Consider the following 21,095-nt stretch of genomic DNA (forward strand, 5'->3'; position numbering starts at 1 on the left):
TCCAAACGAACACTAAAATTCACAATAGAGATTAAATTCTGTAAAAATGTGGTATAAAACCATGTTTTATCCCTCAAATCTCAACATGCCACATAATTTTATCATATATTTAAGAATAAGTACAATCATACCTGATCAATTCTAATACCTATATATAAATCCAACCAAATTGAGAGTTTATTGAGATGTTATTATGCATAGTAGAATGTATTAAATTTTAAGTAAAATATCAATGTGGCAATCACTTACGGAATGGTATAAAATATGAATTTTACACCCCGTCTTTACCAAATTCGAACTCTTCACAATAATATTGTGTTGTGATTGAGTAATACCACCTTAAGGTGTTACATGCTTAACAAATGCCTATTACATTTATTTGTGAAAAAAAGTTTTTTTTTTTTTTTTTTGAGAATCAAGATCGCATGGTATTATTAAGATACTAAAGGTCCGAAACTACAAACGGATATACGTTTGGTGGAACATGCTCCATCCAAACTAATAAAGGAAAAGAAAATCTTGCTCTCTTAGCCAAAGCATGAGCTATACAGTTTCCTTGCCGCCTAATGTAAGAGAAAGAAAAGGTTCGAAGCGAACCAACGATAGACATAATGTCTTTTACAAACTGTCCAATTGAAGACTGACCCACATCTCCTGCTTTCAAAGCCTTATACACTATCTCTGAATCCCCCTCAAAGATTGTCTGAGTTAAATGAAGTATTTTAATATGCTACCTTCTATATTAATGTTTAATAGATTTTAATTTTTAATACTTTCTTTGACAGTCCAAAATAATTTGAAATATGTTAAGAAATGAATTTTTTGTTAAGCAAGACTATATGTTTGATCTCTAAACTTTGGTATACATATTATTTTAGTTGAATTTAAAAACTTAAAAGTTTCCGGATAGTCCTTCAATTTCTTCCCCATTATTCACTTGCTAACGGTGCATCAATGTGGATTTTTTTTTTTTTTTTTTACAAGTCTTTGATAGTGGACAACTAGGCAACATATGGAATGTTCCCATTTATTGCTAAACTAACCTCAATTCTGCCCCCCTCCCAACCCCCACATTTTTTCAAATATAAATCCTAATAACCTAAACCCCACCCCAAAGACCAGCACCTCTTTCACTCAATTATAACACTTGAATCACCTCAACCCAAACCTACCCAAGCCTCAATCGTTTACCGCACATCAAAACTCCCTTGGCTAAACACCCAAACTTACCCCAAAATCCCACCTTAAACGTACCCCAATACCCATTACCCATGTTAAAACCTTAATCCTAATAACTCTTAATACTAGCTACATCAACCAACCACCTTTAGAGGAGTAATTTTGGTGCCACACCCAAAACCACAACTTTGTCCACAACTCGCCCGCCTATGTGGCGAGTTGTGGTTGGTGGAGAGGTGTCCCACCATCACCCCTCCACCAACCACAATTTGCCACATGGGCGAGTTGTGAGCAAAGTTATGGTTTTGGGTGTGACACCATAATTTTTCACCATAGAGCCACCACAAAAACATCCTAAAAAGTCAAACCATGTCACCTTAGAACCAAAACCTATTGACTCCTAAGACCCACACCAATTAAAACTCCCAAGTCTCCTTATAAACAAGTCAAACCTCATAGTTGGGAAACTCAAAACTCCTCCATCATCGTCACTCTCATCAATTGAGCCACTATTACACCAAGAGTGGAAAAGGAGAGTGCATTCAAAAAATGGAAAATCTAACCATAATTTACAAAAATTGGATCAACAAATTCTTATAATCTTCTCAATTTAAAAGATTTCGGAGTTGGGCAAATTTTGGATGGGAAAAAAATCAATTGAATGGTTTATAAGTACAATATTAAGATTTTTTTTCTTATTTAAAAATTGGGCTTGAATTGATTTATAGATTGATTTTGTGGAAGTTGTGATTTGTTTTTATCATTATTTATTTTGGGGTGGGTAGGGCTAGTTTAGTTGTTCAGTTTCAAAGCCATTTATATCTTTTGTTGAAAGCATGAATTTTGCACAATTAATTTGACCCTAGCAGCTGCAAAAAGTAGATGGGGGGTTGAAGGAACCATCAGTAGTGAGTCTCCGATGCCTAAGTCAATATCAATAGTCTTTTTTTTTAGGAAGACAATATTTTCTAGGTTTTTTGTCTCATGTATGTGTGTGGAGTCTGTAGACCATATTTCTCAACACATATTATATAGGCATGATTTTTCAGTTATTTTCCTTTATTATTAGCCGTATACTTCATTATAGACATGATCACCCATGATGAGGGGCATAACTAGCTCCATAATGGGTATGATTTTGGGCAAAATTTTAGACATTTAACAATTGAGTTGGCACGTTTTAAATTTTTTCAAGGACAATATAAAAAATATTCAATTTTAATGACTAAAATATAATCTATACCAAATTTCAAAGAACTAATTATATATTATTGCCTAAGTTATAAAATAAAAAAATAATAAAAAAAAGAAGAAAAAAGAAGAAGAGTATATTCCCACTTTTTCCTTATTAAATAATTCCTATATAATTTCCTAACAATATAACATAGATTGCATTTTTGTTCAAATAGTATACATTCAACGTGAAAATTTGAACGGAGAATATAAACTTGAGAGCTCAAAAGAGTATTCAAAAGAAGTATAAATGCCCATTTGAAATGCAATATATGCAAGTGTAATTTGATGAGTCTAGAGAAATCATTAATGGATGACCTTGCATTAGGCCATAAAAGAAAAAGACGTAATCATTCAAGCACATTTAATGCATTAAATAATGACCATTATTCAAGGATCTTAAACTCGCTTGCTAAGTATGAGAAAAATACTACAAAATACTATCTACATATAAAATACATAGGTTGATACTGACTTAAGTATTAGAGGCTCACCCCAATGCTCTCTTTGATCAACTATGTTTTTCTTGCAAATCTTAAAAGACCATCAAAAACCCTGGATTGGATGAGTAACCTAACTGACGATTATGGTTTCTTCACAACCCATATTGGAAGTAACCTAGTTCCAAAAACCAAAATAAGAGCATTCATATCAGTGTAACTATTTTAATATTTTAGCAAATATATAGCTAAAAACTAAAAAAACTCACGCATCAATCTCACCAAACTAGTACAAAATTTTTAACAAGGAGTAGTCACTCACTACTTGTGGCGTGGGACTATTCCTTGCCAATTATTAAAAAAAAAAAAAATCATATTTGATTTATTTTTCACTATCTCTCTCTGTCTCTCTCTCTTATAGTCTTTTGTGCTCTCACTTGGGGAAAATTGCCATTTAGCATTATTTTAGCAACTATTTCGCTAAGTTGGCATATTTTTGAAATATTTAAGCAAACTAGCATCTTTGAGCCTAAAATGCTCGGGTTTTAATAAAAAAATTGAGTTTTAGAGACTTGATTTCCAAGCTAATGCAGAAAAATAGTGCATGTGGAACATTAAAGATTTGAGTTCTATAGACCTATAAGAAGAAGAAGAATGAAGATTTGAAGAGAAGAGAGAAGAAGAAGAAGACCCACGAAGAAGATGTGAAGAGAAGAAGGAAAGAAAGACATAAATAGAAGAAGAAGAAATCAAAACCGGCACCATGGTCAGCGTTCTAGCTCAAGTGCTCATTCTGATACCCACTCTCAATCCAATACCCACTCTCACGTAATTCTTGAAGAAGAAGACACAAACCCACAGCAAGAACTCATGTCTTAGAGACTCAAGTTCCACGTGAATTTTTTTTCTTCCACATTGAACTTGAGTTTTAGAGTCTCAATATGTTAGTTTGTTAAATAGTTTTGCAAACTTGACAACTAACTAAAATGTTTCAAAAATAATGCTAAATGCAAAAAAAATTCCTCTCCTTCTAATAGCAACCCACAGATCGGAGCATATCAAAACAAATGGTGGTGTGGTGGTGGTTTAGTGGTGGTAGTGCTATGGTGATTGGATTTGGGTTTTGTTTGCTTTGGGTTTGATGGGTTTCCAATGGTGGTGCTGTGGTGGTGGTGGTGGTTGGGTTTGTTTGGTTTTGATGGATTTTGAAGTGGGTTTTGTGGTTTTGATGGGTTTTTCATGTGAGTTTTGTTGGCTTTGGGTTTGTTGCGTTTGAGTTTGTTTGGTTTTGACAGGTTTTTTACGTGGGTTTTGTGGTTTTGATGGGTTTTTTATGTGACTTTTGTTGCCTTTGGGTTTGTTGGGATTTTGATGGGTTGTATTGTGGCAAATGCTGATGGTGGTGGTGCTATGGTGGTTGAGTTTGGATTTGTTCAAGTTTTTTATGGAGTTTTTGATGTGAGTTTTGTGATTGTTATAGGATTTTTGACATGGGTTATGTTGGGTTTTCTTATTGTGATACTGTCATACAGTGCTCTATGCTAAGAGGATTGAGAATATATATATATTTTAAAATTAAGAATGAAAAATAGAATATTGAGATTGATATAAAAAAACATAAATAGTTAAACTAAAAAAAATAGAATTTTTTAGATTAATTTAGTTAAAAATTTGAGGAGGTTGATGTGAATGTTTTAACAGATCACCTTTACAATGGTTAAAGGCTTAAGTGGACATGATATGATCATGATATTTCATAGGAGACTGATGTTGCCCCCAAATAGCATTTTTTTTTTTTTTTTTTTTTGATGAACACCCCTAGATAGCATTATTGACTTTGAGTTTTTATTTATTTATTTATTTATTTTTGACTTTGAGCTGATTCGTTAATAATAGTCAAAATGATAACATTAGGATAAAATTGTAAAAGATAAAATTTAGGTACAGTACATTAGGTGTTGTTTCTAAAATTCAGTCATGTAGCTACCTAACTTAAAAATATACTTTCATTTCATGAGAAAAAATCCATATGACAGAATTTTAAAAGAGAAAGTTAAAGAACAGCACTTAAATACTGTACCTAAATTTTGCTAAACTGTCAAACAATGTTACTCTATAAGTTTAAGAATAAATCTTTTTATTTTTTTATTCTTTTGGAGAAGAGTTTAAGAATAATTCTTAACTACAGAGTTTCTTTATGGTACAAATATTATGGTGTTCCATTAAATTCATACACATAACTTTATTGAATCGAACCTTTTTTTTTTTTTTAATGAACTTATTCAATTGAACTTTATTTGGGTCATAAAGAAAATTAAATTAAACGCTGGCGTATTGGTCCCCACTTCATGTTTTTCTTTTTATTTTTTCAACCTCTGAGTGATAACCAAACCAGGAGTGTAGTGTTGCGGCTGAGAAAAAATGGCGAAGAAGAAAGCTAAGAACTCGCCCAAACAAAAGTCAGCCTCTTCTCGGCCTCCTGCTTCTGCAACTGCAAAGGCTCCTCAAAGATCTTCCAACCAGTAAGCCCTTTTCACTCACTATTTAGCTGCCGTTGTTTTCACTTTCTTTTCTGTTTGCGTTTTGGGTTCTTGAGAAAACCCAGAAGAAGAAAAAACCAAAAAAAAGTGGAAAATGCGTTTCCAACTGTGCCAAGTAGTTGCATTTGACATAGTTGAGTGGTGGGTTTTCCTTCTTTTCTTATTGTGTTGGGTAAAAATGAAGACTTGTAGCTAAATTTCTTTTGGGCATCTTCTATTTCTATGGTTTTGCCTCTTTTACTAGGATTTCTTTGTTTGGTGTAGTTGTTAAGTGAGTTTTTTTGGGCACAAGGTGGAGATTGTGTTACCCTTTGGGGTTCTTTAATCATTTTGTTTGTTATTGAGAAAACCAAAGGAAAAATATGCAAGAAAGGGAGTGGACACTATGGACAACTCCCCTCAGCTGCATTGCTATTGGAATTTTTTTTATAATCATTATTTATTTTAGTTTTGTAAGATATTGATTTTATTTATTTATTTTAATGAGAGGATTCCTTGAAATATTTGTAGTAAAATGGTGTTGAGGGTAAAATCAAGTGAGGGGATGAAGAGGCCGGCAAGGCTGACCCAAGTTAGTGAGGAGGATAAGCGACCCAAGTCAGTAGCAAAGACGCCCAAAACAAAGCAGAAGAAGAAAATTGAGAAATTTGATGCCAAGAAGCCAAAGAAACCACCTACTGCTTTCTTCTACTTCTTGTATGTTCCCTCTTCTGTTCCTTTTCTCTTTTTAATAAATGATTTGTAAATTATTTAGTGCTTTAAAAATGCATTTATTGAACTCCGCCAATGTCAATGCTTAGTGTCATATATTTTGGTCCCAGTCAATCCCAAAGCCGGAAAAAGGAGGGTTGTGGTAGTTTGTCTGTAAGCCTAAAATTTAGTAATTTTATTATGAATGGAGTTCTTTACAGACACAACTTGGAGTGTCTTCTGCTTACATGTGGTTTACCCCAATCAGTTTTTTGAGGATCCATAGTTGTACCCGGTATTGTGGGGCCAAGGCTTTATTGTTATTGTTGTTGTTGATGCATATATCAACATACACAACTAGGTAGCAGGTCACTAATGTGCTTGGCCAACAGTTCTCAGCTTTAGGCGATAGCTGTGAATTCTATTAGGTATCAAGTCTCAAAGTGTAGATGGGAGTATCCAATATGAGTGCATGGTTTTTTAACTGTGAATTCTATTGTTATTCGGTTATTCCAAGACTAGGATGTCTTGTGCCTGTAAGGGACATTTTGGTCCTAGAATAGTTCAGCAATGTGCTTGTCTTTGATAAACATGAAGGTGTGACACCAATGAGCCCTCAAGCTTGAATTTGACTTAGTCTCCCCATATAAATGGGGTGGGAGTGAGCTCATGGGTTCAAGACCCACTTGGTGTGTGTAATTACCAATTAAAAATAGGGAAGGAGAAGAAGGTGATACACTCATTACAAGATTTTAGACATAACTTCTGAGGTTGATTGCCTTTAAAAAATGCTGCTTAAAGATTTGATTCTGAAAGTTGAATATGCATCTTTAAATTCTATAGATAAAAGTGGAGAGATTTTGTCTTCATTAAAGGTGACCTCAATTCATTAACAAAGTGGGATGGTATTATTCTTTTCATTTGGTTTTCAACATCCCAATCCTATAATTGAATGAATCTTTCTCTGTCCTTCTCCCCTAGAAATACATGCTTATGAGGAAGTATAATGCATGAAATTGAAAGGTTGCATATTTATGAATTTTTTATGATAAAAAATCATCTTAGAAATTATATTAAAGGTTAAGACTTTTGTTGCTCATTTTGCTGCCATAAGATGTTTTAGAGGAAAAAAAAAAATTACAAATCACATTGCCTCAAGACTTAAAGAAAAAAGGGGGTGGAAAATCTATAAATAGAACAACAACCAGCCTTAGTCCCAAAATTTTTGGAATCGGCTATGAATCTCCAACAGATTAGTTAGAGTTGGACACATGTATTCTTTTTTGTCATTCTATTTTATTCATAGTATAGACAGAACCGAGAGTTAAATAACGATGTTCCACAATGCACGCACATATTTTTCATGCCAACATGTGTTCGACCCAAAAAGTATGCTTTGAATGGTAGATGTTCACCGTAAACTGTGGCTACATACAAGATGGGTAGGTTTTACAAATTGAGCCCAGAGAAGGTGCAAAAAGCATTACTTTGGACATAAGATAAAACCAAAATCTAAAGAATCCAAATTTTTTCTTATGTTGCAACTGTATAATGCTTGAGTGTGAAAAAGATACTTCAATGACATTCTTTCTTCCACCTAAAAATCCTTTCATATTTTTATTAGCAAGTTGAACAAAGTAGGGTGCAGAAAGAGTGCCCTTCAATGTCAATGCTCTTCAAAGTCCAAATTCTTTAAATTCATGCACAAACTGGTCCCTGGCAGAAGTGAACATAACCCAAGCCAACACAGAACTTCCCATTCCTGTGCCCATGCACCGGATGAAGAGATGATTTTACCAAGCTCAACTTTTGCATAAATAATTGATGATTTTACCTCGTTAACTTCTGCATAATAGCTGCACTGGAGCCTTAAAATGGCTTATTCAGTTACAATTCATTTCTAGAATCTACCATTAATGTATATTGACTTTCATGGCTTTTATCTTTTGCATAAACTTTCACAATCAATCTCTCCTTTGCTTCGGGATTGAAATTAAAATTTTCTTGCAGAAGGATACCAAAATCCATCGAGATAAGTCTACAGTGTTTTTAGGTTTGTGTTGTTTTACTGTATGTTCCTCTTTGTTGCAGTTTTTGTTTCTACTTGCTATATCATTGCTTTTACTTAATAGATGCCAGCAGCATGTTAGCAGGGGCAAAACTACATACATGCCCCCCCCCCCCCCCCCCCTCCCCAATTTTTTTTTCCCAAGAATTAGATTTTCCCCCTCCCCTAAAAAAGAAAGAAAAAAACCTCCATATTTATTATATGACCTTTTAAAATTGGTCAGATTTATATGTATATTTTTATTACTTTTGCCCCCTCATTCTTGAAATTCTAGTTCCGCCCCTGCATGTTAGGATTAATGTGCTTTGTATGTCAGCTGGGTAACTTTAAGCTTTATCTTACTTACTTGTCATAATGTGGAGTTATGTTAATTGTTAGGCTTCACTTTTTGTATATTGGTGCTTTATAATGTATTTTCTTCATTATGGTGTGTTGATGCTAGAAAATGATTAGACTTGCCTAAAAGCATTATATTAGTAAGCTTGATGTCCAGCTGTTTCATATATGATAATGAGAACCTGTTTTTTACATTTTTAATATCTTAAACTGAATTTTACTTTTTTTCTTTTCAAGGGAGGATTTTCGTAAGGAATTCCAAGAGCAGAATCCAGATGTCAAGTCAATGCGTGATGTAAGTGCGGAACATCTTTTTCAATTTTACATTAACTTATTGATTTAGCACCCTCTCTCTCCTGTTTGTTGTCTCTCTTCTTTTCTTGTACATGAAATATTCTTTTCATCTTTCAGATTGGCAAGGCATGTGGAGAGAAGTGGAAAACAATGACATATGAGGTTTATGCTATATTTATATTTAAGCATTATTTTATATATATATATATATATATTTAAGTTTTATAGCACTGGGACTAAGTTTAATTTGGAATAAGATATAAATTTTGACATCAGTCGTTTTTATGTTTTTTTTTTTTGGGGGGTGGGGGGGGGATGAGAGTAGTTCAGTTGGCCCTGGATATCATATGTATAGGGGGAAAATACTGTATGCTTGGCTGGAATCATTATCACTGTGTGCATTTTTGTAATCAATCATGCCTTAATTTTCCCTTGGATGTTCAAACTTGAGTCAGTACAACCCTCATCTGACCTAGAATTGAATTTAAAATGATCTTCTGAGCAGTTATATTGGTTAGAATTTGATTTTTTTTGGGTGTATATTCTATTGTAGAGTTGATTGTTTAATATTTGTTTGAGAGGTTTATTACAAATGGGGACAATTCTTACTTGGATACAGGGTGAAAGCAAAAAATAAACCAACTGAACAACAATCTTATAACTTTGTATGCGTTAAGATTGCCCTTTAATTATGGAATGGGTGACCAAGGTAGAGGGTTTTCTTGATGATTATTGTTTGTGGTGAGGATGGTGGCACTGTCAGTAAAGGTGGTGCCATTTGGAAAGGCAGTGGTGGTTAGGGTCTCTTGTCCCCACCTGTTTTGTTTTTTGATAGATAATTGAAATTTATTAAAAATAAAAAGTGTATACAGGATGTATACAAATCAAAGAAAAACAGCAAAGCAAAGCAAGAATAGAAAAGGAACACATTAAAGTGATGAAACCAGCTATAGTACAGTAATAGTAGTGGCAGCGGCACAAATGTATAGTGTCTAGAAATTCCATCAAAGAATACATGGAGAGAATGAAGGACTTCAATCCCCATTCATGGAGTCCTCAAAAAATAAAAACTTGAGATTTGGCACTGTAGACTCTTTATCCTTGAAAATGCGGCGATTCCTTTCACCCCAAATGCATAACATCAAACATGCGCCCCCCCCCCAAAAAAAAAAAAAACTGTCCCAAGACTCCAGCCTTAAAACAACAGAGTTTGGGGTAAGCCAAGATATCTCATTTAGGCAGAAGAGAAAAGCCCACAGATCAGAGGCGATTGGGCAATGCAGCAATAAGTGACTAACACTTTCACCATCTGATTTACACAAACAACACCAATCCGCTATAACAATACCCCTCTGCAGATTATCTGTTGTCAGAATTTTACATAGGGCTGCCTCTTACACAAAGAAAGAGACTATTGTCCCCACCTGTTACAGGGTGGTTTTCACTGGAAGCCCACCCTTCTCTATGTGTCTACAGTGGATGTACACTAGGTGAACAAAAAACTGAGTATTTACCCCCAATTAGAACCTTATTTTTGAGTATTTCTTTTTGTACCTTTTTTTTTTTTTTTTTTTTTTTTTTTTTTTTTTTCAACCTGATATGAGTTTTTGAAACTTTTTACTTAACCCTGCATTCAAATTCTATTTTACTAGTAAGTGCATACATTTTGTGTTGAAAACAAAAGTCCAATTTGTTTCTTTGGACCGTGCTCTTGTGCAAAGCTTTAAAAGTGGATAGTCTTATTAAATGGAAGAAAGTGATGGTGGATTGGTGTTGTATGCCTAAATGTAGCGGAGAAACTGTGGATCACTTACTACCTCACTATCCAGTTGATCTGATGCATAGAATTTTTCTTGGTGATTATTATTTAGAGTTTGTTAGTTCGTTTTTTTCATGTATGTTAGTACTTAGTAGATGTCAGTAAGCCGTCTAGTGTATTTAATTTCTTGGATTCTTTGTATTGTTGATTTTAATTACTGGAGTAGTTGGGTATATAACTTGTGTACATAAGACTGTATTCCTGAATTGTTGTAAATCTTTTCCATTAATGCAAAAAATGTTGCATAAAAAATAAAAACCCAATGAAGAACAGGTGGTGTACAATTTTTGTGATTTTATTTATTTTTTGGGGTTCTCAAAATGAATTAATTTTCTGATACTCTTCCCTTTCGCCAACTTGGCCCTTGGTTTTGGGGCTGTCATTGCTTGATCTTTTACTAATTTTTAAAATCTTGTTGAGATTTCCTTTTTGATCAATAAAATTTCGTTACTTATCAAAAAAAATAATTCTTATTGAGGTTGTTGGGGTCTGACTTGAGTGCAAGGACCTCTTGTTTTAAAATAAGCAGAGCTTCAAGGACTCTCCCTCTGGCTTGTTGAGCCACAACTGCAATTGGAAATATATTGCACATAATTTGTTTGGAAATCTTCTATTTGCATTTGTTTCGAGGAGAGTGCCATGCAAATTTTTTGTACCAAGGTCTATTTCAGGCTTATGAGTGCTATACCATTTGTTTTTTGTTCCAAATATTTACAGTTAAATATTTTACATTTGAAAATATTTAGAATTCATAACAAACAGAGTGTTTCTTTCTTAGTCACTATTTTATCATTTTCAACTTTCTCAGTTGTGTTATTTGTTCACTCATCTATTGTTATGAAGCATCAAAAAGGTTATACATACATGATTGATTTTACTAATACACTCTTCCAAAGTGTCAAGCAGAAAATTTGAGGTTTGATGGGTAGAATTTTTTTGTTTGTTTGTTTGTTTTTTTTTTTTTTTGGAAGGATATGGGTAGAGTTGCTAGCTTTATAATGCTTCTTTGTTGGTATGTTGTCTGCAATAGGAAAAGGTTCAATATTATGATATAGCTACTGAAAAACGAGCAGAGTTTGATAGAGCCATGATAGATTATATCAAGCGAAAGGTAAAATTGCTCCACAAGTTCTTTATTTTTATAACTTAGTTTGTCGTAAATAACAGTGGTCACCCACTAGAAATATAGATGAAAACATTATGTTTTTTTGCAGGAAAGTGGTGAAGATCAAGAAACTGATGATTCAGATTCAGAGTTTGATGAGTAAGGCCGTATGACTGTTGTTGGAAAAATGATGTTTTTATAGGTGTAGGAGGTAGTTGGACAGGAATTTGCATGTATATTAATTTGTGGTTCACTTGTGATTTGTCATCTTCATTAAAACTATCAATGCCTGTATTATTTTTGTGTAGGCCTTTTGGAGTAAGCTACTGCTTGCAATTGCATTGGTTGATAACAAAATGTGTATTTGACTATGTATATATTGTTGAAGTGAAATGTCACTGGTTCAATCCTTTGTTGGGACTTGGGAGCTTGGGATTAAACTACTATCATAAAGAAAACTGAAGTCAAGTGTTCCATAGTTACTTCTCGGACCCGTAGCTCTCAATTAATTAGTGCCTTTAATAAGGACCCAAAAGTTGAAATTCAAAGTACTTTTATTATGTTCCTTTTTGTCATTTCTTATATTTAAAATTTTATCAATTAAAATTACTAAACGGGTGTAATAACTAATAAGTCTTTGTGATCCTTTTAACATGGACAAGTTTTGTAAAATTGTATAGGTATTTTAGTATAAGGAAGTTGTGATTTTTTTTTTTCTATTTTTTTTTACAAAATATAATTCTATGTTAAGGAAAATAAATTAAGATATAATATATTTCATGATTCATCTGTGATTTTGCTTTATATATAGTAATTATAGAGAGAAGTCAAAAAAATTGTTGACCAAAAAAGAAGCCAAAAAAATTTGAAAAAAATGATTTAAAGTATTTTCGTTTCAACTTTTGACCTCTTTTCATAATAATTTTCTTTTCTTTACTTTGACTTTCTTAATGTATGCACAAATTCCTTTTTATTTATTTTATTTTATTTTTTCCTTTCTTAAAATGCTCGTATATGATTTAATCTACTCTTCTTTCTGACTTACCGTGTATGTGTAATGTGTTTGCTTGCATTAAGCTAGACATTTTTATTTTTTCCAAACGTGTTTGCTTGCATTGATATATTCACCGTCAATGTTTATATTGCATAAAGATAGCTTAAGAATCAATACTATTTTGCCAAGATTTTTGTAGTTTACGGGCACTTTTTAGTGTTTTTAACGAAGGCGTTTAAGGTTTGAATAATTTTTCTTTATTGTAACAATGAAATTATAAAATAAAAAATAAAAAATAAAAATATTAAATATGTCATTATATGTTTATATATTTTATTGTGAATATGCTAGATAAAATTGATTGATCAATTTTTTTGTTAACTTCTAAATATTTTTACAACTATTCTTAATTTTTAACAAGCCTAAGATATTGCACACTTTCAATCTACAAAAGATATTGAATCTTACCATTATGCAAGTAAACCGTTGCATGGCCGGTTTAGAGATTACTATTGTTTTGATAACATTGCCTGCTTTTACTAAAAAAAGAAAAAAAAGAAAAAATAAAAGAAAAGAAAGATAATATTGCCTGCACTTTAGTTAATGGTAAATTGAAGGATCAAAATGAATCTTGCTAGTCCTTGTGCATTTCATTCTCATCGTTGTCTGGCAGGACTCACTTTAGACAATTTATTGTTTACATTCCATGCACATCGGACATCAGTCTGAAAAATGTGAATACTTAGGGGTTTGATAGTGTATTTTAAACAACAGTTTTCAGTGTTTAAATAATATTATACGTATTTTCACACATTTTTTGATCGACACGCATTTCTAAAAAATATAAACAACGTTACTAGAACAATATTACCAAACGAGCCCTTAATGTCCATAATTTATAAATGGTTGTTCGATGTTGTATGGAGTGAAGATATTGAGAGTGTGAGACAATCATTGCCTGTATATTATAAATTATTTTCTTTCATTTTGAACGTGTGGGAGTATGTTGGGCTCAATATCATTGACACTCAAGGCTATGTTACATCTCTCTCTAGTACATGCAGGATTTGTGTATTATATAACTGGAACAGGTCAGAAATCACTTCATATGTAAGAGAAGATGGGAAAAGGAAAACAAAAAGAATATGGCTACATGTTGTATGTAGTTTTTATTCTTATGAAAGGGATTCCAATATGTCTACATGCTCCAATTACAGTCTCAAAGCTCTTGCTTCAGATGTGTTGTGTCTACCAGCTGATGCCTCTAATGAATTGGCAATACTTCTGACCTCTGCGATCATTGCAACCACATCATTAAGCTTGTTCACTGCTGAACCTACACCCTGTGTTCATACATGATAGATGATACTAATATTAGTGATCTCAGAAAAAAAAGGAACAAAATAGAAGTCTTAAAATTTCAGCATGTGTGAGATCACAGTTTCAGTCCTGTAAAAGTTCTTGAATTGCATTTACCAATCAAAAGTTTTCAAGACGGGTGTATTACAATTTCTTAGAGATAAAACAACAATGCATGTGTTACATACCACACCCGCAGCCCCTGCTGTGATGGCCATTGGCGCTGTAACTGCGCTGAGTCCAGATGAACACATGACAGGAATCTTGACAGCCCGTGAAATGGAATATGCGGCAGCTAGTGTTGGTGTGGCCTATAGTTACCAATATGGCAAGCAAGTTCATTAGTTAATAACAGAATTGTTATTTAGTTAACCCTGAGTCAATCTTTTCAATGTGAACTTCAAAGAAGACCTAATAGCTATGCCTATTGCATTTTGCACCCCGGCTGCCATTACAGACAACTTATTCACTAATGCAGATCAATTTCTGTACACGATTAAAAAAAAAATCTCTTTGGATTTAGATAACAGCATCCGTGGTTAGATAACCAATTAAATTTTAATTTGACCACTAACTATTAGTGTCACGAGATATTTTGAGGCAAGGCATGTACAAGCATCAGCAAAGAAGAATGAGGAACAAGTACTTCCCCATAAAGCATTCTTGACTTGTTACAAGATGTCAGTTGATGATGCAGGACATTTGGGCCGGCTAAACAATTTTTAATTCACTATTTCCTATTAGCTTAAACCTTTGGGACTAACGGCTGTTTATTATGGTATTGGAATAGGTGAATGAATAATGGTTAAAAGATTGAATTTACTGTTTCTTGACAACTTAAGCTTTTGGGCCCAATAGTCACCCTAAAATGTTCGGAAGAAGTACTATACTGTTTAGTGAGTCATTTTTCAGTTTTGCTAATTTCAAGCGTTCATTCTCTGAACCTGCATTCAGCACAGCACTAATAAAGTAGGCCATATCTTTCTGCAAATACTTACCATATTTTGTATACATAATCTCTTTTTGTTTTTGTGGGAAATTTAAATTACTGTATAATAAAAGAATTTATTTAAAATTCTTTTGTGTTACCTTCTCAATCAAACCAAGAACACCTGATTTTGAAGGATTTGAACATTTCCCTCCTTCTGTTTGAATGATGTCAACACCTTCCTGTTCCAGCATCTCTGCCAGCTTGACCTGTTTGTTTTTCAGATACTAAGATTAAATGAAAAGCACGGTGGAGACATGGAACACTTTTTTGGTAGAAGCGCTGCTTGTTACCTGATCGGGTAGGCCTAGTGTGTGAGGTACAGTTACTGATAAAGTCACAGATGGAAGAATGCTCTTAGTCTCCTTTGCTAGATTCAATATCTGAGAAACAGTACTCAACAAAAAAAGAAAGGAGAAACCATGGCAACCTTCTTTAACAGTAGGAATCCAAAAGAATTGTAGGAATTCTTCTTAATAAATGACAGAAAATTGATAGGAATGATTTTTATTTTTTGCTGGCAGACTATGAGGGGTATAGTGAAGACTGATTAAGTTAGTTCTTAAAATCCTGAAATTTATGGATGGATTTGAGCTTTATTAATATGTCGATTTGACATAATTAGCTGTAAGAAGTCATTTCAAATCAATAATATCACAAGTGTTTCTGTTTGAGCTAGATTGCCAAAACTCAAATCATCACATGTTTTTAAATTTATATTAACCAATTTATAGTATCAATTGTTCTACATATCGCTTGAATTTTGAATCCTCAAATCCAAACGTAACCATAAGGACATTCCCAAAAAGTGCCTGTCTATTTGGGTTCTATTCTAAGGTTCCTCAACTTATAATATCTGTTGCATTAGCAAATTGGGCAGTTTACACAATGAAGACAAACTATCATTCCATTGTGTTATACTTTATTATGGAGAATTATTAAATCTTATACCTGCTCTGGAGAGAAAACCAAACCCATCTCATAGAATGAATCATAGTTTCCAATCTCAACCTGCACATACCATCAGTTTTATTAATACAATTTAACTGCTTTGTTATACTCTTTTAGATCTTGCAGTGCTCTAGTAAGGAGGCACTGAGTCAGAGTTTCAAGCTTATGGACTGAAATTCAGGATTAAAGTAAAAATTTTGTGGTCAAACCATTAGTGCTCCTGCTTCAACAGCAGCTTGAAATGCTGCTGGATCCACTGAAGAAACACAAACCTGCAAGAGGGAGACATCTTTCATTCACAAAAGATGAGCTGCTATAAAAATTTTCAACATCTTTCTGGTTACATACATTAGCACCTTCTCAAGAAAATTAAGGCTGCTTTGTTAAAAAGAGCTGAAAATAATGTATTTAGGGAAGTTAATTATCAAAACACCAATATTTAAAGCCAAATGACATTATATGATGCTTCTGTGCCACATAAAGTACATGCAGATATGTGGTGACAGAAAAATATTTAGAATCTTTCCCCTTAATGTACAATCAAAGCAAATAATCAAGATTTCCCTTTAAAGAGTACAAATTTACCGGAAGAGAAGTTAAATTAATGGCAAGCTTCACTAAATCTGGGTCACAAGCTATATCCACATGAGTTGCTCCTCCCTGTATGTTTGATAACATGATAAGATGAATTATAAGTTAGGGTGATCCGTAGAGGCAAATTGAAATCTGTTAAAGAAGCAAATTAAAACTTGGATGCTATGAACTTATGAAGAAACTAAATTAAAAGCACATTGGCACAAAACACTGCTATGGTTCATGTAAAAGGTCAGACTTTGAGAAGAACATTCACCAAATGTTGCTTGTAACTTGTAAGAAACATATTAAGCAAAGGCAAGTAATGTGGTTTACAGATCAATTTCATTTTATTAATCCATTCATGATAATTTGAATAAAAATGTGGTTTTTACTATATTGTGAAGAGCTAAGCTATTGAAATGAAAAAGGAGTAGCCGAAAGCACAATTATTGCAGAAGTCAAAACTTTTGTGACTAATTCTAAAGCAAACCCTGGAAAATGCATGCAAATTGCTTACAGTAAAACTAAAGGAACAACAATGCAATGTGCAAACAATTATAACATATTCATTGATTGATTCAGTAATTGATGCAGGTCGTCTTAAATATGTAACTAAGGGTAGCCAAGATATTATTAATATTAAACCAACCTTCTCGGCAGCAGTAACAACAGAAGCAACATTGTCTCTATTGAAATTTTGTAATCCTGAGATAATCTGTAAAGGACACAACTATGGAGCTAATTAGTAAATGACACCATTATGTAAACTAGTGTATAACTCGTGCATATGCATGGTATAACTAAAAACGTTCACAATTCGATTACACACATATATGAGTTCAAATTATCTAAGTGTAAGAGTTACGCATTTTTTAAGTCATAGATGAGTTTTGCTCTCTTTCTTTTTATTTTTTATTTTAGTTTTTTTTTGGATATACACATGAGTTTACTTTTTTTTTTTTTTGGTTTATTGGGTTTTTGATGGTTTATTTATATTAGACTCTTCCTCTTTTGCACAACATTAATGGCCTGTTTGGAAGGAAGGGGGAAGGAGGGGGAGTGAAGGGGAGTAGAGTAGAGTTGGCTAAAAATAAGTTAATTTTGTGCTAAATCTACTCTACTCCCTCTCAATCCAAATGGACTATAACTCATCTAGAACAAAAATTAAAAAAAATTAGATAAGACACATGACGCAAAATTAGACAATAATTCCTTTTATAGATTAATTATATATATTTATAGATACTAAATACTAAATGTAGGGTCCTTGGGCCCAGAAGTGCATTATTTATTCATATATTGGGCCTATGGCTCAAGCCGAGAACAAAGATCTGCCCGAGGATGAGATGTATTCGTTAGAGGAGATTGCGCTGATAAATAAAAGGTGGGGTTTGGTCCTAAAGGCTCCAGGAAGTGTGTCGAGGATGAAAACTTCCTCGGCCGAACTTGGCCGAGGTCCTGGAAAATGGACTGACAGCAAAGATGACAATCCCTGAAATACATTTGGGGCGAACAAGCACTACAGAGATATAAGATAAGGATGAGCCCCAAAATATCTGAGGAGAAAGCTGTTGCTTCCGCATTAAATGCACTGCAGCTAATCCCCTGGCCGCATTAATGTAGAAGTAATATTTGAACAGTGTATTTCAGCCTTACAGCTATTACTTGAGGACTTATGAGAAGGGTTGATGGAACAAGTATCAGCCCTAACCATTTAGCATATAGGTGGACGATGGAGGTGAAAAGGGAGAAGAGTATAAAAGAAGACGAGAGAGAACAAGAAAAGGGGATTGGAGATTGGAAAGGAGAAATACCATAGCAATCCATAATCAAATTTGTAACACTTTCCAAGAACATTATATTAGAACTATTGTCCTCGGATTTTGCCAAGGACGTTCTTTCTTCATTTCATAATAGTCCATTTTTATCTCTTTGTCATCAAGCTTATCTATATTGTTGTTTGATCAACTAAAACCCAGTTTTCCAACCCATTCCTTTACAAATTCATTATTTTGGGCCTCTTGGGCCAAAGTCCATCCACTTGCTGGGTTAGGAACTCAAGTTCGGTCCTTACACTAAATATAAACAATTCCTTTTATAGATGAAAACATTAAAAAAAGAACTACTAAATATAATGGTTCAATTGCATAAAAAAAGATGAAAAAAAAAAAGATTTAACGGTTCAAAATTCCTTTACTGAAAAAGTAACAATAAAAAAAGATTTGATGGTGCAAGGTTCAATTGTATAAAAATAGATGAAAATATAATATAAAAAATAGATTTAATGGTTCAAGGTTCAATTGCATTTCAAAATTGTATAAAAATAGATGAAAATATAATAAAAAATAGATTTAATCGTTCAAAATTTCTTTAATGAAAACATTAAAAACAAAAAAAAGATTTAATGGTTCAAGGTTCAATTGTATAAAATAGATTTAATGGTTCAAAAGAAAGCTCAATGCGAAAAACGCTAGAAGGAGGGCTTGAACCTCCGACCTTGTGGTTAACAGCCACACGCTCTAACCAACTGAGCTATTCCAGCTTGTTGATAAACTAATTCAATGAATATTTTTATAAATATATAGATATTGCTGGAACATCTCAAAGTTCGGCCGCTTCTGAATTAAATAAAAAAAAATTAAAAAAAAAAAAAAACACGAATTTGTTAAAAAAAACATAATTTCCAAAAATAACATGGTTATTTTAGCACCTTCTATACCCCATGTTAGAGAAAAAATATTCAGAGGAAAAATTAAAACTAGAATAAAGAGGAGAGCGAAATTTAGTGTTGGGGTTATTCCTCTATTTGATTGCACAAAAAAGAAACTGTTTTAAAGTTCCCAAGAAAATAAAGCAAAAAAAAAAAAAAAAAGAACATAGAAAAATAACCAAAAGAAAACTGAGAAAAGTGATAAGAGAAATGGGAAGTGGGTTAGAATTACCTTGAGAGCTCTTCGTTCTTGAAAGTCCTTCAACACTGCATGTTTGGTAGGTGAGAGAAGAGCACGGGTACTTAGAGAGGCTCTTCTTATGAGAGTGAGTGGTAAAGATGGTCTTGATGAGAGACAGTCACCCAGAAAAGGGTTGTGGTTCAGGTTGAGTTTTGAAAGTGTGGGAATGCAGATTGAGGAATGCATCATGTGTCTGTGTCTGTTTCTATGACTAGAGTGAGTTAGTAGAGTGTAGAGAGTGTAGAGACTAGGTGTGGATGGAGTTGGAGGGAAGAGATAAACTAGTCGATATTTGATAAGATATTTTGGTCGGTTCAGTTTCCCAATACGGTAGTAAAACCTGTTGTACATATTCAATAAAAAAAGAAAAAAGAAAAATGAAAATCAAAATTGACCCTCAAGTTTCAACTTTTATCGTTTTAATTTTATAAGTTTCAGTTTTGTTATTTCAGTTCACTAACTTTTAATTTTTGCCAAAATGATGGTATTTAATTTTTTTTTTTTTAGTTGGTTAAAGAGTATTTTTGTTTGTTTATATAGTGGATCAGCCCAAAAGACAGAGGCTTCCCCGCTTTATCCCTTAATTTATTTGTATTGTGGGTTAAGGGTATCCAACAATGGGAGGTCTAAAAGTTGGCAACGTTGCTTCTATGATGGATAGGTTAGAGTTATGCTTCTCTTTTCCTTGCTATATGAATGATCCCCCTCTTTTCCAAGGAAATTCGAACCGGATCTCTTTCTTCCCAAGAAGGCTTTTTACTCACCATGCTTGTATCTCTCTCCCCTAATTTTTAACCTCCTTCTCACACCCCTCTTCCCCCTTTTATAGCCTTCCATTAGTGGGTTTGCCATCATGAGGGGTGGTCTTCCCCAAGCATGTGGATCATTCTCTACTCCATATTCTTAATCAGACGGGACCCATTGCACACTTCTGAAATGACTTTATTGGAACTTGCGCTAGCCTCTAGATTAGTGTTCGGTAGACGGATTTCCCCAAGACATTATATCATGTCTTCGGCGATATCTTGTGGTGATTGGTTCGGACTATGCCCTGTTCGGGCCTTTCATCATTGTTTGGTATTGCTGATGGTTGGTTCAGGCCTTTCGGCAGTATTCGGTATAACTCAGGTGGGTTTGACTTATATGGGCCTTGATCTTGGACCGGGCTATGATTTATGGATTGTACAGTTTTATATTGGACCTTGTTGATTGACAGGTGAGATTAATGCGTTGGGATAATCTACTTGTTTTTTGTTTGTTTGTTTGTGTGGATAATCTACTTTATTTGTTTGTTTGCTGAACATGCAGTTTTATTGTTTCAAAATAATTTGGCCCCACTAAAGTATAATTGATGGTTCTCCCTTGTCAACTTCTACATAATAGTTGCACTGGAGCCTTAAAAATGGCTGAATATTCAGTTGCAAGCAGATTCAGGAGGTTTCTCTGTCGCTAAGAACGAGTGGTTTTCTCTCCACCTTCTCTTAGGCTGTAGCATTGGTTTGTCCCTTCTTCTGAAGGTGCCTGTGTTCTCTAGGTGTAACAAGTTTATTCCTTGGAGCTAGTGGTTTTTCC

The 21,095-nt window shown here is 33.6% G+C and overlaps 2 protein-coding genes and 1 non-coding gene across 4 annotated transcripts; 1 reads left to right on the forward strand and 2 right to left on the reverse strand.

Annotated features, from left to right (window-relative positions):
• The first annotated feature begins 5,206 nt into the window (after positions 1-5,206).
• Positions 5,207-12,124, forward strand: LOC126726518 (high mobility group B protein 14). 2 transcript variants are annotated; one of them, XM_050431792.1, is made up of 6 exons: positions 5,207-5,374; positions 5,903-6,088; positions 8,724-8,781; positions 8,898-8,942; positions 11,630-11,710; positions 11,814-12,124. In XM_050431792.1, exons 1-6 carry the CDS (start codon positions 5,274-5,276, stop codon positions 11,865-11,867), a joined length of 525 nt encoding a protein of 174 aa, XP_050287749.1. In that variant the 5' UTR covers positions 5,207-5,273; the 3' UTR covers positions 11,868-12,124. The 2 variants fall into 2 exon arrangements, with proteins under 2 accessions (XP_050287749.1, XP_050287750.1); XM_050431793.1 differs by lacking the exon at positions 11,814-12,124 and having other exon boundaries at positions 11,571-11,714.
• A 1,664-nt stretch (positions 12,125-13,788) lies between these two features.
• LOC126726517 (uncharacterized protein ycf23-like) lies at positions 13,789-19,801 on the reverse strand. The gene is made up of 9 exons (XM_050431791.1): positions 19,515-19,801; positions 17,222-17,287; positions 16,582-16,656; positions 16,206-16,268; positions 15,997-16,056; positions 15,339-15,428; positions 15,147-15,254; positions 14,246-14,368; positions 13,789-14,041 (listed from the first exon to the last, which is right to left on the reverse strand). Exons 1-9 carry the CDS (start codon positions 19,710-19,712, stop codon positions 13,910-13,912), a joined length of 915 nt encoding a protein of 304 aa, XP_050287748.1. The 5' UTR covers positions 19,713-19,801; the 3' UTR covers positions 13,789-13,909.
• On the reverse strand, positions 19,041-19,114 carry TRNAN-GUU (transfer RNA asparagine (anticodon GUU)). Its single transcript has one exon. It is a non-coding gene; the product is annotated as a tRNA-Asn (tRNA).
• Positions 19,802-21,095: the final 1,294 nt, after the last annotated feature.

This window comes from Quercus robur, chromosome 5 (assembly GCF_932294415.1).
Source record: "Quercus robur chromosome 5, dhQueRobu3.1, whole genome shotgun sequence".
Lineage (NCBI taxonomy): Eukaryota > Viridiplantae > Streptophyta > Magnoliopsida > Fagales > Fagaceae > Quercus > Quercus robur.